Genomic DNA, 17,794 nt, shown 5'->3' with positions numbered 1-17,794 from the left:
CTGAGAACACAGTGCTCTTGGATTGCCCAAGAGCTCTTGGTGCTCTTGGGGTTGTCCAGGCAACCCCAGGATAATATGGTTACACCCTCCAGTAACTGTGCAGAGAACTAAGGCACTCAGATGTGCGCTGGTGCAGAAAGTATTCTGATGTCACAAAGGTGTAACATCAAAGGTGCTGTTTGCATTTCATGAGACATGTGGATGCAACTAGTTAACATATTTGTCTGGACAAAATCATTTTCAGATGCATGAGATTAAAAAAAGAACATTGTGCAATTGAATTTCTAGGCCTGGTATTTTATTTTGGAACTGTGTGATTAGTAGGTCATGCTGATGATATTGCACTATCTTCCTTTGATCCCTAGTCAAATGGAAATATTCCATGATATTATAGAGCATAAAATAGTACAGTACAGGAACAGGCCGTGAGCAAAACTAAACTAATCCCTTCTGCCCAGACATTGCCCATATCACTTCATTCTCTCCAGATTCATGTACCTACCTAAGAGCCTCTTAATTGCCTGTATCGTAGTTTCCTCCACAGCCACCAAAGCAGAACATTACAGGCACCCAGCACTCACAACTTGCTCCATACATTTGCTTTGAACTTACCCCCCTCACCTTAACTGCATGCCCCCAGTAACAGACATTTTCACCCTGGAGAAAAAGATTCCGGCTATCTACCCTTAATCTCCGCCTCTCATAAACCTATAAACTTGTATTAGGTCCCCCCGAACCTCTGTCAATCCCGAGGAAAAGATCACATTTGTCCAACCTCTCCTCATAGCACGTGCCCTCTGATCTAGGCAGCATCCTGGTAAACCTCTTCTGCACCCTCTCCAAAACCTTCACACCCTTCTTACGATGGGACGGCTCGAACTGAATGCAAGGCTCCAGATGTGGCCTAACCAGAGGTTTATAGAGCTGCAATATAACTTCCTGACTGTTGAACTTAACACCTCAGCTAATGAAGCCAAACATGTCATATGCCTCCTTTATCACCTTGTTAGCCCATACAGTCACTTTCAGGGAGTACTGGACATCCTTGCATCAACACTGCCATTAACAGTGTGCTGTCCCTTTCCATTAGTGCAACACCACACAGTTAAACTCCATCTATCATGACTCCACCCATATCTACAACGGATCTACATCCCATTATATCCTGTGTTGCTACTTTGGGGTACTTTAGAATTGATTGCATAGCGGACAGGATTTAAATCTTTTTTGGAAAGTGGGCCAAGGAATGGCGGATGGAATTTATTTTGGACAAGTGTGAAGTCTTGAATTTTGGTCAGTTAAACCAGGGAAGGACTTGCACAGGATATAGGGAGTGTTATAGAACAGGGACACTGATGGCTACAAGTACATAGCTCCCAGCAGACAAGGTGTCTTAACAGAAGTTGCATGGCATGCTTACTTTCGTCAGTCAAAGTACTAAATACAACTGGCCTGTACTTCCTTGGCTTGTCCTTGTAGTCCTCCTTAAATATAGAACATAGAACACTACAACAGAGGAACTGGCCATTCGGCCCACAATGTTGAGCTGAACCAGCTAAAAAACAAATCAAAAACACCAATCCCTCCAACCTACACCATGTCCATATCCCTCCATCTTCCTTATATTCATGTGCCTATCCGAACGTCTCTTTAAAGCCTCTAGTGTATTTGCCTCTATCACCATTACCTGGTGGTGCATTCCGGCATCCACCGCTCTCTGAGTAAAAAAACTTACTCCTCTTGAACCTAACCCCTCTCACCTTCAATTCATGCCCTCGGGTATTAGAGGCTTAGATGCAAAGTAAGCCATTATAGAATAAGATTGTCGAAGACCAACTGAGGCGATGGATCAGCTAGAAAGTTGGACAGAAGAATGGGCAAACAAATTCGTACATTTCTGTGCTGAATGGCCTAATTTGGGATTGTGACACCCTAGTTGAGGAAAGTATTGTTTCTGACATGCCCTGTGTAGATTTACATTTTTTAATAAATTTACCTTTCATATTTTGACGTTTACCCCATGGTAAGTAATTATAGACTTCTCTAAATATTTCAACTGTGGCCAATATACATAAATCGCTTGGTTGCTAATCAGCCTCACCCCTCCTCTCATGACCTACTTAGTATTTACATACCAGAAGAAGACTCTTGGGTTCACTTCATGCTATTCTTGTATTCTCTCTTTGCTTGTCCTATTTAATTATTCACTTTCCTTCTTTGTTTCCAACAGTCAGTTCTCACCTGAATTATCCAATTAACGTGGATTATACATCCTTCTTGTTTTGTTATATTCTTTATCTCCTGAAATGTTCTGTCTGTGGTTCCCTTACTGAAGGTTATATTTATTTATTTATTGAGTAACAGAGTAGGCCCTTCCGGTTCTTCAAGCCATGGTGCCCAACAATCCCCTGATTAAATCCAGCCTAATCACAGGACAATTTACAACGACTAATTAACCTACCAGCCAGTATGTCTTTGGACTGTGGGGGGAAACCAGGTCATCTAAAGGAAACCCCACAAGGTCACGGGGAAAACGTACAAACTCCTTACAGGCAGTGGCGGGAATTGAACCCAGGTCGCCAGTACTGTAAAGCGTTGTGCTGACCACTAAGCCATGGTGCCGCCCAGCTCGATCGCCATGGTCATTTATCAGTTTGCCAGAGAAAAACTGGAATTGTGTCGCTGTTTCCATTGATTTTTGGAGGTTGCTAAAGAAATTAGGAAAGTAAAGAGGAGCAACAAAATATCACTGGCAGATAGGGTAAAGAAAATCCCAAGGCATTTTAAGAAGTCTATTGAAAGCAAAAAAGGGTAACCAAAGAAAGAGTAGGGTCTTTAATAACAAAAAAAAAATGAGCTGTGTGCCTGAGGACATGAGCATGACAAGCTTTTACATGCTTCCAAACTTCCAGATTGCTTTCACTAAGAGGGGGAGAAAGCACTGTAACTGAAGACTGATTGTTGAACTTCCAAAGCTTATTAAGATCAAAAAGGAGGAGATGGTGTATAGGAGTATGAATTACCAGAGTCTGATGAGGTATTTACCAGCCTGCTATGGAAGGTGGAAGTGCAGATTCTTGCAGTCCATCAGAGGTACTGAAACCACTGGCCACAAGTGAAGTGCCAAATGCTTGATAGATGGCAAATGTTATACTTTTTTTTCCCAAGAAAGGCCAAGTCATTGAATATGTTTAAAGTGGAGGTTGATAGGTTCTTGTTTCGTCAGGGCACCAAGGTTATGGTGAGAAAGCAGAAGGGGTTGAGAAGGATAATAAATCAGCTGTGATGAAGCAGCTGTTTCCATGTCTTATTATCTTATGGAATTACAGGAAGGATATTAATAAGGTTGAAAGAGCGCAGGGAAGGTTTACAAGGATGTTGCCGGGACTTGAGAAACTGAGTCACAGAGAAAGGTTGAATAGGTTAGGACTTTATTCCCTGGAGCATAGAAGAATGAGGGGAGATTTGATAGAGGTATATAAAGTTATGATGGGTATAGATAGAGTGAATGCAAGCAGGCTTTATCCACTGAGGTTAGGGGAGAAAAAAAAACAGAGGACATGGGTTAAGGGTGAAGGGGGAAAAGTTTAAAGGGAACATTGGGGGGGGGGCTTCTTCACACAGAGAGTGGTGGGAGTGTGGAATGAGCTGCCAGATGAAATGGTAAATGCGGGCTCACTTTTAACATTTAAGAGAAACTTGGACAGGTACATGGATGAGAGGTGTATGGAGGGATATGGCCCAGGTGCAGGTCAGTGGGACTAGGCAGAAAAATGGTTCAGCACAGCCAAGAAGGGCCAAAAGGCCTGTTTCTGTGCTATAATGTTCTGTGGTTCTATGGTAATTAGGGTCTAGTTGAGTTAACAGGAAGTTGGGAGTTTGTGGAAAAATTTCAGAGGGACAAGGAAAGCAGGAAATAATCAGTCACAATTAACAACTTTGTGAATCTATGAAGTATACTTAAATTTGCAAATGACACAAAAATTGGTGATGGTTTTTATGATGAGGAAGACATCTGCCTGCAGACATTAGGAGATTAGCTGGTTAACTAGGCAGGCCAATGTCAGATAAACATGAGGTGATGAATTTAGGTATCTAATAAGGGAGGGACATGCTATGAATGATGGGGCTCTAGAGTTTATTGAGCACCAAGGTGTACAAATGTAAAGTTCCCTGAAGATGGCAGATGGTGAAGGTGGCACACGCAGTTGTTTCATTAGCCGTGCACAAAGTATAGAGCTGGGAGATCATGCTACACCTTTATAAGATACTGGTTGGGGAGGAGATTTTGTGCCATTCTGGTCACCACATTACACAAAAGGTGTGATTATAGTGGGGAGAGTGTAGAGGAGATTCACCAGCATGTGTCCAGTGATAAGAAGAGTCTTCATGAGCTGATTTGTTTTCCCTAGAGCAAAGAAGCCAAAGAGGGTACCTGATAGACATTTACAAGATTTAAGAAGCATGGATAGGTTAGATAATTAGAAGATTTTCTCCAAGCCAGAGATACTCAAGACAAGAGGGTATAGATTTATAAGCAAACACGAGGAAATCTACAGATGCTGGAAATTCAAACAACACACACAAAATGTTGGTGGAACACAGCAGGCCAGGCAGCATCTATAGGGAGAAGCGCTGTCGACATTTCGGGCCAAGTTTCCTGACGAAGGGTCTTGGCCCGAAACGTCGACAGTGCTTCTCCCTATAGATGCTGCCTGGCCTGCTGTGTTCCACCAGCATTTTGTGTGTGGGATATAGATTTATGATGAGATTTAAAGGAGATCTGAGGAAGATTTTTTTTTCACCCACAGGGTGGTTGTAGTTTGGAAAGCACTACCTGATCAACAATTGAATTGCCAAGGCCCAGAAAGCTATGAATGATGTGCTGATAAATGGATTAGTATAGACAGGACAACATTCAGCATGGACGTGGTGGGTTGAACGACCTGTTTTTTATGTCGCATGATTCCTGAACACTACCTATCATTCACACTTTTACCTAACATTGTATCATCACTGTCACCAGTTATAGAGTCATATAGCAATACAACATCAATAACAGTCCTTTGGCCCAACCAGCCCAATACAACCACCCAGCTAGACTCAATCTCCTGCCTTCTAAGCCCTGCCCCTCCACATATCTGTCCAAATGATCCTATTGTACCTGCCTCACCCACTTCTGGCAACAGCTTCTACATACTCACCACCCTCTGTGTGGATAAAGTTGTCCCTCAGGTCCCTTTTGAGTCCTTCCCTCACACCTAAGCACATGCCCCAAGATTTGGATTCCCCCTACTCTAGGGGAAAGACTGTTACCATTCACCTTATCTATGCCTCTCAAAATTTTAAATACTCTTATAAAGTTGCCATTCAGTCTCCTAAGTTTCAAGTTAAAGATTTGTAGTCCGGCCAACCTCTCCCCATAACGCAGGCCCTCTCATCCTGGTAACATCCGGGTAAATCTCTCTCTGCGCTATTTCCAGTTTAACCATGTGTTTCCTGTACCAAAGTGGCACATAATAATTCAAGTGTGGCCCTACCAATGACTTGTACATCTGTAATATAGTGTCCCAGCTCCTATACTGAATACCCAGCCTGACGAAGACAATCCCATCGATTCCTCTTCTCCTACTCATTGCCCTGTAGCCAATTTCTCTCACATGCCCACCAACTTCCACAATTCTTGGAACAGCCACCTACATAAGCGGCTGATTTAATGTTGGCCAGTTGATCCACCGGTACATCTTTAGGATGTGGGGGGGGGGGGGGAACCAGAAGCTTGAAAACAAACCTGTAAGAAAAATGTGCAAATTCCACACGGATTGCACCCACGATCAGAATTCTACCTGGAGCTGTAAGGCACTAGTATTGTTGCTATGTCAATATTATCAAGTCAAAGTGGGACAGAACTGAAACTGTCAACGTTGCTACCTAGTAGTTTATAAAATTAGCATTTGTCTTTGAATGAAAATACTGTCTTTAATGTTTTGTGCTTTAAATGTTTGCATGAATTTGTGTGATCATGTATGACATATGATTTGGATAATTTCTGTTATAGGTACGTTGCAGGAGCTGATTTCTCACACCGTTGTTCATTGGGCTCAGGAAGCCTTCATCCAAAATCCAGAACTTGTGCGGCTAATGTTCAGCTTGCTGCATCGACAGTACGACGGCGTTGGTGAACTGATCCGTGCTATGCCAAAGGCCTATATCATTAATGCCACATCTGTGGAGGACACTATGAACTTGCTGGAATGTCTGGGTCAGATTCGCTCGCTTCTCATTGTCCAGATGGGTCCAGAAGAAGAGAGGCTTATGATCCAGAGCATTGGGTATGTATCAAGAATTTGTTAACAAGAATTAAACAGGTTGTGCATTAGTCCTTTGGTACTATCCAAGAACTATTTATGCTCTATTTGAACTGCCCCATTGAAGCTCTTAGAATTCCAATAATCTCTAATCTCTTCTTCCTCATCTCGCTTGCTCTAAAATGCACCTTCTATGTACGGTGTTCAGCTGTCAGTGTTGCTGCCTTGCAGCTCTAAGGACTCGGGCTTGATCCTGACCTCCTGGACTATCTGTTTGTTCTTTTTGCATGTTCTCCCTGCACCTCCACCAGGTGCAGTGCTTTCAAACCACATCCCAAAGATGTCCTCCACTGATACGAGCTGGCTTACTTATTCCTGTAAAGCAAATGCGGCAGAAGAAAAGAGAGGGAAGATGATGGATGTATGAAGGAAATTAAAAAGCTGCTAGGAAATAAGAAAGTTGGGAGCGTAGGGTTAGGATTGATGGGCTTGGAATTGGCAGACCATCAATCGACCAAATGCCTTGCCTCTGCATCATAATGCATAAAGGAAGTTCAAAGTTTCAAGTAAACTTTATTATCAAAGTACATATATGTCACCATATACAACCCTGAGATTCATTTTCCTGCGGGAATACTCAGCAAATCTATAGAATAGTAACTATAACAGGATCAGTGAAAGATCAGCCAGAGTGCAGAAGACAACAAACTGTGCAAATGCAAATAGAAATAAATAGCTATAAATAACAAGAACATGAGATGAAGAGTCCTTAAAGTAAGATCAATAGTTGTGAGAACATTTCAATGATGGAGCAAATGAGTACAGTTATCCCCTTTTGTACAAGAGCCTAATGGTTGAGGGTTAGTAACTGTTCTTGAACCTGGTGGTGTGAATCCTGAGGTTCTTGTACCTTCTACCTGATGGCAGCAGCGGGAAGAGAGCCTGACCTGGGTGGTGGGGATCTCTGCAGATGGATCAACACACACAAAACGCTGGTAGAACGCAGCAAGCCAGACAGCATCTATAGGAAGAAGTACAGTCGACATTTTGGGCCGAGACCCTTCGTGGGAAAAATGCCTTATATTCCGTCAGGGTAGCCTCCAACCTGAGGCACGAACATTGATTTCTCTAACTTCCGTTAATGCCCCCCTCCCCTTCTTACCCTTATCTATTTATTTATTTCCCCTTTTTTTTCTTTTCTCTCTTTTTTTCTCTCTCTGTCCCTCTCACAATCTCTCCTTGCCTGCTCTCCATCTCCCTCTGGTGCTCCCCTCCCCCTTTCTTTCTCCCTAGGCCTCCCATCCCATGATCCTCTCCCTTCTCCAGCTCCGTATCCCTTTTGCCAATCACCTTTCCAGCTCTTAGCTTCATTCCTTCCCCTGTCTTCTCCTATCATTTCGGATCTCCCCTTCCCCTCCCACTTTCAAATCTCTTACTACCTCTTCTTTCAGTTAGTCCTGACAAAGAGTCTCGGCCCGAAACGTCGACTGTACTTCTTCTTATAGATGCTGCCTGGCCTGCTGGATTTTGTGTCTGTTAATTAACACTAATTAATCTCTCTTCCATGCACATTGACCATATCTTTTTGACCATATCATTCTTTTTTTCTACATATTCATGTGTGTAAGTCTCTTAAATACTCCCATGCTTTCTGCCTCCACCACTGGCCCTGGCAGTGCCAGGCGTTTAAAATTCTGTGTGAAAAAACATGCTGCTTCACACATCTTCTTTATACTTTGCCCCTCTCATATTAAATACATGCCATTTAGTGCTAGATATTTCCGTCCTGAGGGAAAAGATACCCGCTGTCTTATTTTATAATTTTATATAACAGGATGTAATTTTATAAACTCTTATCAGTCTCTACTGCTTCAGAGAAAACAACCCCCGTTTGTCCAACCTCTCCTCACACCACGTGTCCTCCAAACTAGGCAACATCGTGCTAAATCTACTCCACACTCTCCTCAAAGCTTCCCACTTCCTTCCTATAGTGGGACAACTGGAGTTGATTGCAATTCCCCAGAAGCTGCTTGATCCTCATCTACTGTCTGGGTAGCCTCCAGCCTGTTGGTATGAACACTGAATTCTCCAATTTCCAGTAATTCCTTCCGCTATCCCAGGTCCCTCTCTGCCTCTCTCCCCTTTCAACTTTCTGCTTCTTTATCTCTACAGTTCTTTCATGCTTATCCCCTCCCCCTCCCCCCTTTATCTTTCCTCTGATTTGTTTTCCACCTGGCGCCCCTAGGCCCTACCCCCTCCCCTATCTCTATTACTGGGCTTCGGCCCTCTCTTCCCCCCCATTCCTGATGAAGGGTCTCGGCCCGAAACGTTGGCTACTCTTTTCTCACAGATGCTGCCTGACCTGCTGAGTTCTTCCAACGTTGTGTACGTATTCTCTGCTTGATCAGAGCTTTATAAAGCTGCAACGTAACAACACCTCGGACTCAACACCTTGATTAATTATACGGAATTATTTACCTGGATCCCAAGATCCTTCTGTTCATCAGTATTATTAAAGGCCTTGCTATCACTTTATGTTTGAATTCCAAAGTGCAATCATTTACACTTGGTCGGGTTCATTCCATTTGCCATTTCTCTGTCCATGTCTGCAACTGATCTACATCGTGCTGTATCCTTTGACAATCTTCTGAGCAATTCACAACACCAATAATCTTTGTATCATCCGCCTCAGAACTTTTTCATCCTAATCATTGACAATGGTCCCAGTAGCCCTTAATAACACCCCTAGTCATAGACTTCAATCCAGAAAAAAAACCATCTGCCACTACCTTCTATATTCTATGGGTAAGCCAGTTTTTGATCCACCGAGATAAGTCAGCTGCTATGATAAAATGTTTCCTACTGTATATCCTATCTAGACTCTTCACAATTTTGTACTATACCACAGACAGCTCTCCCTTTCCCCCACCAGCCTCCTATGTTCCAAGGAAATCAAACACAACCTTCCAAGTCTTTTCTTATATCTGAATGGTTCCATCCGAGGCAATGTCCTGGTAAAGCTCCTCCACACCCTCTGAAATGTGATCATATCCTTCCTATTAGTGTCTTGACCAATGTCTTGATATGGAAACAGCCCATTAAGCCTGTGCTCAATCACTTTAATCATACACTAATCCCATTTTTATTCTCCTTGCTTTCCCACCATCTTCCCAAATTTTCCCTCTTGCCTCCGCACTAAGGGCAATTTACAGTACCAAATTAAGCTAGCAACCTGCACATGTTTGAGACGTGGAGGGAGACCAGAGCGTGCGGACAAAACCTGTGCAATCACAGGGAGAGCGTGCAAACTCCACCTCAACAGCACTCAAGGTCACGATCAAATTCAGGCCATTGGAGCTGTAAGGCAGTTTCTGTCAAGTCAAGTCAAGTCAACTTTTATTGTCATTTCGACCATAACTGCTGGTACAGTGCATAGTAAAAATGAGACAACGTTTTTCAGGACCATGGTGTTACATGACACAGTACCAAAACTAGACTGAACGACGTAAAAAAAACAACACAGCGAAAACTACACTAGACTACAGACCTACACTGGACTGCATAAAGTGCACAAAAACAGTGCAGGCATTACAATAAATAATAAACAGGACAGTAGGGCAAGGTGTCAGTCCAGGCTTCGGGTATTGAGGAGTCTGATAGCTTGGGGGAAGAAATCAGTTGCCTAGGTGGACAGTTTTGTGCAAGGAATTTATTTATGGTGACTAGAGGCAGATTAAAGCTGTTTTCTCTACCTCAGCACTTCAGTTGTGGAGTCTTCCCATGGATTTAATTATTTTCCTTGTAATAAAACAGATTTTTAGGACACCAAGTTAAAGGATCTTGTACCTGATTTTATTTCCTGTTGATACCCAGAATCTGCTAAATCAACTAACAGAAAATGGTTGTAAAATTCTGCCCAAAAACACAAGTAATTGAAGTCATTCACCAAAATCAAAGCCAAGGAAAGCATCACCATCAGAAGAATTCTAACCTTGGTGAAACAGTATTTCACTGAGAATGGGCTTCAACTAACTAGCAATAAACCGACCGGTGGTGCAATGGCATCAACACTGGCCTTCGAGGTGAATGGCGTTGGGTTCAAGTCCAGCTGGCTCCTTGCACACTTTCCATCGGTCAGGCTAGCAACTCCGCCTCGTGAGAAAAGGGAAAATGCTAAAGAAACGGCAAGGTTGCCACCCCATGTGCCGGGGGCATGGAGAGGCATAACAGCAAGTCGTAATAGCTTTTACATTACAATTAAAATAAGGTTATGAATTTGACAATAGAGTGATACTATCCAATAAATCAAAGTTTAAAATATGCTGTGATGCTAATATTGTAATATTAGTACATTCTTACAAAAGCTAAAGGGAAAGATATATCAGCATTTTCATTGTCTTCCAGAAACATCATGAACAATAAAGTCTTCTATCAGCATCCAAACTTAATGCGTGCTCTGGGCATGCACGAAACTGTTATGGAAGTAATGGTGAATGTGTTGGGTGGTGGTGACTCCAAGGTAATTATGTGTTTCTAACCTGAGTTCTGAACTGAATTGCGTATTATCTTAGAAGCTGAGTCAGTTAAAGTACTTTACATCTCATTCATGTTTTGTCATATGTCATAGCATTCAATGATAAGAATATATGAATAAATACATTCAGTGCCAATTTATTATTTACATTTGTAATGAGTGTATGTTTTGGGGTCTTCTGCTGCTGTAGCCCATCCACCTTAAAGTTCGATCTGTTATGCATTCAGAGATGCTCTTCCGCACACCACTGTTGTAGCATTTGGTTATTTAAGTTATTGTCACCTTCTTGGTGTGAGGATACAGGGTGACTTGGACAGGTTAGGTGAGTGGGCAAATTCATGGCAGATGCAATTTAATGTGGATAAATGTGAGGTTATCCACTTTGGTTGCAAGAACAGGAAAACAGATTATTATCTGAATGGTGGCCGATTAGGAAAAGGGGAGATGCAACGAGACCTGGGTGTCATTGTACACCAGTCATTGAAGGTGGGCATGCAGGTACAGCAGGCGGTGAAAAAGGGAAATGGTATGTTGGCATTCATAGCAAAAGGATTTGAGTACAGGAGCAGGGAGGTTCTACTGCAGTTGTACAAGGCCTTGGTGAGACCGCACCTAGAATATTGTGTGCAGTTTTGGTCCCCTAATCTGAGGAAAGACATTCTTGCCATAGAGGAGTACAGAGAAGGTTCACCAGATTGATTCCTGGGATGGCAGGACTTTCATATGAAGAAAGACTGGATCGACTAGGCTTATGCTCACTGGAATTTAGAAGATTGAGGGGGGATCTTATTGAAACGTATAAAATTCTAAAGGGATTGGACAGGCTAGATGCAGGAAGATTGTTTCCGATGTTGGGGAAGTCCAGAACGAGGGGTCACAGTTTAAGGATAAAGGGGAAGCCTTTTAGGACCGAGATGAGGAAAAACTTCTTCACACAGAGAGTGGTGAATCTGTGGAATTCTCTGCCACAGGAAACAGTTGAGGCCGGTTCATTGGCTATATTTAAGAGGAAGTTAGATATGGCCCTTGTGGCTAAAGGGATCAGTGGGTATGGAGAGAAAGCTTGAACCAGCCTGGCCATTCTCCTCTCTCATTAATAAGGCTTTTTCATCCACAGAATTGCCACATACTGAATGTTTTTTGTTTGTTTTTCATGCCATGCTCTGTAAACACTAGAGACTGTCGTGCATGAAAATCCCAGCAGATCAGCAGTTTGGTCTGAATAATAGCTGAACCTCTTGACTCTGTCCACCTGCTTTCACGTGCTGAGTTGCCCCCACATGGTTGGCTGATTAGACATTTGCATTAACGAGCAGGTGCACCCAATGAAGTGTCCACTGAGCGTAAATAGAATGTCCCTAATTACATTATGGTTTTTGAAATGTTCATGAATCCTATCCCCAAGAATCCTCTCTAATAGCTTCCCTACCATCGTTGGATTTTGATTTTCCTTGTGACTTCAAGAGCAGGAATGGACTTTTTTTTGGTAATAAATATTTATTATAGTTCTATTGCCCTTTTTTTTATAGGAGATACGGTTCCCCAGAATGGTGACAAACTGCTGCCGATTCTTGTGCTATTTCTGTCGCATCAGTCGTCAGAATCAAAGAGCCATGTTTGATCATTTAAGCTACCTGTTGGATAACAGCGGCATTGGACTGGGTAAGCAATTCATTACCTGAATCTTTCGCTGATATTTCCCGAGTTAAGTTCAATTCTTAAACAAAGATATTTCATTTAAAATCTAGTTTAACACTCACGTTTAGAAATTTAGCTATTTGTACTGCTTTCTTTCATCTTGTTGGATAACTTTGTATCACAATGAGTAAATACCACCGGACTAGGCTTGCCCGGGCATCATCCCTGAAGAAGATGGCAGAGTTTGTCATTGAAACTTTGGTTATAGTTGATACCTGTACCCAGCTCAAAGTCTGAGAATAGTTTATTCATTATTTACACCAGGAAAGCACTAGAGCCTGTTTTAGTATTACAAATTTTGACTGTCACTTGATCGATGACTGATCTGTCTAAAATGGCCTATGGAGACTTTTTAATTCAATTAATTGCAGTTCCTGAAACATGTCTTGACTTCATCTTTCATATTCCTTGATGACCGCGGCTAGTTAAAATATGGCATTAGATCAAAGGGAGAGTTTTGGTATTCACAGCTCTAGTTAGGTACAAAGTCTGCTATGAACTCGTACGATATGGCAGCTAAGGTGGCCTTTCCCCGTTAAAGTTTGACTAATGGAAATACTAAGTTGATGAAATGATATGCCATTCTGTTTCTAATGTCACAGAGAATTGCACAGAGAATTTGGGAATTGCAGAAACTAACAGTAACTGTTGTATTTTCTGCCATTGCAACTTGCAATTCTATAAAATCCTGGTTAAACTATACTTGGAGTCTTGTGTTCAGTTCTGGTTGCTTCACTATATGAAGGATGTCGAAGCTTTAAAGGGCGTGCAGAGGAAATTCACCAAGATGTTTCCCGCACTGGACAGCATGTCTTACGAGGATGTTGAGCGATTTAGGGCTTTTGTCTTTCAATCTAAGGAAGATGAGACTACTCTCTCACTGCAGCGGTTGGAGGTTCCCACCTGCTTCAAAAGGGCAACAATCATACCAGTTCACAAGAAGATCGTGACTATTGCCCAGTTGCACTCGCATCTACTGTATGAAGTGATTTGAGAAGTTTCTCACGGCCAGAAACAAATCCTGCTTAAGCAAAGAACTGGACCTGCTGCAATTTGCCTATTGTCACATTAGGTCTACAGTAGTTGCAATCTCACTGGCTCACCACTCGACTTTGAATCACCTGCAATTGTAATACCTAGATCAGGTGGCTGTTTATTGATTACAGCTCGGCATTCAACACCATTATACCATCAGTATCAATCAGCAAGTTCCAAAACTAGGGCCTCTATGCCTCCCTCTGTAACAGGATCCTTGACTTCCTCATCGAGAGACCACAGTCACTGTGGGTCAGAAATAACATCTTCTCCTTGCTGACAATGAACACTGGTGGGTGCACCTTAGCCCACTGTTCTATTTTCTGTTCACAGATGACTGCATGGCTAGGCACGGCTCAAAACAGCATCTATAAATTTGGTAAGAACACAACTATTGTTGGCAGAATTTCAGATGGTGACAAGGAGGTGTAGAGTAGAGAGAAAGATCAGCTGGATGAGTGGCATCGCAACAACAGCCTTGCACTCAATGTAAGGGCAAGGAATTGACTGTGGCCTTCAGGAAGGGGAAGTCGAGAGGATACATACCAGTCCTCATCGAGGGATCATCCGTGGAAAGGGTGAACAGTTTCACGTTACTGGGTGTCAACATCTCTGAAGATCAATCCTGGGCCCAACAGACTGATACAATTGCAAAGAAGGCACAATAGCAGCTATATGTCATTAGGAGTTTGAGGAGACCTGATATGTCACCAAAGACTCTCGCAAATTTCTACAAGTCTACCGCGGAGAGCATTCTAACTGGTGGCATCACCATCTGGCATGGTGGAGGCCACCGTACAGGATTGGAAAATGCTGCGGGGAGTTGAAAACAGCAAGCTCCATCAAGGGCACTAGCCTCACTAGCAATGAGGACATCTTCAAAAGGAGATGCCTCAAAATGGCAGCATCCATCATTAAGGACCCTCATCACCCAGGATATGCCCTTTTCTCATTGCTACCATCAGGGAGAAGGTATAGAAGCCTGAAGAGACACACTCATCATTTTCAGGAATAGCTTCTTCCCCTCCACCATGACATTTCTGAATGGGCGATGAATCTCAGTACACTACCTCACTATTTTCTTCTTTCTCTTTTTTTGGGCTGCTTGTTTTATATATTATACACACACATTTCTTATTGTAATTTATAGTTTTTATAAATTGTATATTGCAGTGTACTGCTGCCGCAAGACAACAAATTTCATGGCATAAACGTGATCCTGATTCTGAGGTGACTTGATAAGGTGGATGTACAAGATGATAAGAGGCACAGATCGAATGGATAGCTAGAGACTTTTTCCTCCGTGTGGAAGTAACTCATTTGAGGGGATGAGTTTAAGGTGATGGGAGGAAAGTATAGGGGAGATGTCAGAGTTAGATATTTTTTTTCTCCACAGTGTGTGGAACACCCTGCCAGGGTTGGTGCTGGAGGCAGATACATTAGGGGCATTTAAGAGACTCTTAGCTAGGCACATGGATGATTGAAAAACGGAGTGCTATTTAGGAGGGAAGGGTTAAATCGATCTTCGAGTAGGTTAAAAGTTGGCATAACAACATAGGCCAAAGGGCCTATACTGTGCTATAATCTTGTATCTTTGAGGAAAAGCATCTCTCCACTAAGCTAACAAGTTCAAGTTTATTATCATGGGCATTCATACCTAGAATATAAATGTGAGGACAATTATTTTTTACAGTAGCAGCACAGTACATTAGAAATGTGATTAGCACAAGTTACATAAAGTACCATAATTTAACTCATGCAAACCTTGAATGACAAAATAGGCAAAAATAACAAAGCAACATCAATGAAAGTTGAGAAAAATATAGTCCGAATTAGAGTGGTGTTTGTGATCAGAATCAGGCTTTTTCAGGTTGCTTCAAGGACCTGATGACCATGAAGAAGCTGTTGTTGAACCTTGAGGTGTGGGTCTTCCAGCCTGCTGATGGCAGCTGTGCCAAGAGGGCTCCGCCTGAATGGTGGTGGTCCTTGATGATGGATGTTGCCTTCCAGAGGCATCAACTCCTGTAGATGTTCTTGATTGTGGAGGCACCCGTACCTGTGATATAGATCCAGCTAAGTCCACCACGGTTGTTTTCTTGTGCATTGGAGTTTGCACACCAGGCAGCGAGGCACCTGGGCAGAATGCTTTCTGCTGTACGCTTGTGGCGGTTTGTTGGAATCCTCAATGATGTAGAGGTGGTGGTGGTGCATCTTCTTCATAGTTGTGTCTAGGTGCTGGGCCAGGGATCCTCCAAGATGTGAATACCCAGGAACCCTCCAAGATGTGAATACCCAGGAACCTGAAGCTGCTCACCCTTTCCACTGCTGATCCTTCAGTGAGGCCTGCTGCTAACTCACTTGATTGCCCCTTTCTAAAATTCCATAGTTCCTTGGTTTTGCTGACATTGAGTGCAAGCTTGTTGCTCAGACACCACTCAACCAGCTGCTCTGTTTTACTTGTGTATGCCTCCTTGTCAACATTTATAATTGTCCAACCATAGCGGTGTCATCAGTGAATTTGTAGGTAATGCTGGAGCTCTGCTTAGCCACACTCGTATGTTTAAAGAGAGGCAGGGGGTGGGGGGGAGAGCTAAGCACTAAGGAGCTCTCTGCCTGCTGTATCCTTTTAACAGCCTTTCTCATTATCCACGACTCCACAATTTTTATAATCAGAGCGCCTAGATTTTCTTAATCACAAGCAGCTGAATTATGGTTCTAGAGGAGAATGTTAAAAATATCATGGACCACACACACACATCAAATGGAGAAGTTCTCAGAAGAGCCCAAGATCACTCATACCAACAATAAGAGAAAGACAACTCAGATTCCTAGGACACATCATGTACATTAAAAGCTTAGCCAGGTGGCTTCACATCGAGGAAATGGAAGTCATCCAAAGAACAAGGAATAGATCTGTATGGAAAACCATGGTCACCAACATCTGCATCGGAGTTGATATCTAGACAGACAGACAGACAGACACACACACACACACACACACACACACACACACACACACACACACACACACACACACACACACACACACACACACACACACACACACACACACACACACACACACACACACACACACCTCCCCCCAGTACAAACAACAGAGGATTTGGCACTAACCCTTGCAGAATACCATCAGTAACAGACCTTCAGTCAGAAGAATTCTGCTCCACCACTACCTCTGTCTTCCATGACCAAGTCAGTTTTGTATCCAATATAATAGTTGTCCATGGATCCTATATGCTTTAATCTTCTGGACCTGTATACCAAGAGCAACCTTACAAATCTTTTTCTAAAGTCCCTGTAGACAGCATCCACTGTCCTATGGCCATCCATTATCTCTATCACCTCATAAAACTCAATCAAGCTAAACTAATAGTCCATGCATTCCCAAAATGCAAGTAGATCCATCATTAAGAACCCCCATCGCTCAGGACATGTCCTCTTCTTACTGCTACCATCAGAGCGGCGGTACAGGGGCCTGAAGGCACACACCCAACAATTCAGGAACAGCTACTTCCCCTCTGCCATCCGATTTCTGAATGGACATTGAACCCATGAACACTACCTCACTTTTTTGTTTCCTCTTTTTGCACTGATTTAATTTAACCTTTTTAATATATACTTTCTGTAGTTTACAGTTTTTATTATTAGTGCATTGCAGTGTAGTACCACTGCATAATAACAAATTTCACAGCATGTGTCGGTGATATTAAACCCGAGTCTGAACCTGATCCTGTCCATAATTGTCATACTATTGACTTAAGGTTCACCATTTTATAATTTCTAGATTATCTCCTTGATATTGGATTATGGTCCTTACACAAAGGAATAATGTTAGCCTACTCTCTAGTGGTTTTACTTGGAACTGAAGGGTGCAAAGCTCATTGTCAAGGGCTCAGCAGTATCCTGCTTTGTCTCAGTATCCTGGGGGATCCATAATGTGTCCTGGACAGATTCCATAAGGTCTTTGGGAATTCTCCAATTTAATGTTTTTCAAAACGCTACTTTTTCTTCCCACAAAACTTTGTGCACTCCAAGATAATCAAAAGCTGTTGAGGTTGGTTTATTTCCAGTTTTCAGGATGGATGCTTAAGGCCTTTTGTTAGATTAATTAAGATAGAGGATGTGTCTAGTTGAGAAAAAGGTTGGCATGATCAGGTTAGATAGCAAAGAAATTTCAGGAACAAACTGGTACTCTAAG

The 17,794-nt window shown here is 42.5% G+C and overlaps 1 protein-coding gene across 6 annotated transcripts in view; it reads left to right on the top strand.

The window, feature by feature from the left end:
- LOC140716481 (ryanodine receptor 1-like) overlaps positions 1–17,794 on the top strand; it is a 560,721-nt gene that overhangs the window by 200,471 nt on the left and 342,456 nt on the right. For all 6 annotated transcript variants that reach the window (XM_073029249.1, XM_073029247.1, XM_073029248.1 and 3 more), the window contains 3 exons: positions 6,059–6,332; positions 10,713–10,827; positions 12,372–12,504. In XM_073029249.1, the coding sequence (XP_072885350.1) occupies positions 6,059–6,332; positions 10,713–10,827; positions 12,372–12,504 (522 nt within the window). The remainder of the gene's footprint in view (positions 1–6,058; positions 6,333–10,712; positions 10,828–12,371; positions 12,505–17,794) is intronic.

The sequence above is a fragment of the Hemitrygon akajei genome, chromosome 25 (genome assembly GCF_048418815.1).
Source record: "Hemitrygon akajei chromosome 25, sHemAka1.3, whole genome shotgun sequence".
NCBI classification, from domain to species: Eukaryota; Metazoa; Chordata; class Chondrichthyes; order Myliobatiformes; family Dasyatidae; genus Hemitrygon; species Hemitrygon akajei.
This window is presented reverse-complemented; position numbering and strand designations above follow the sequence as displayed.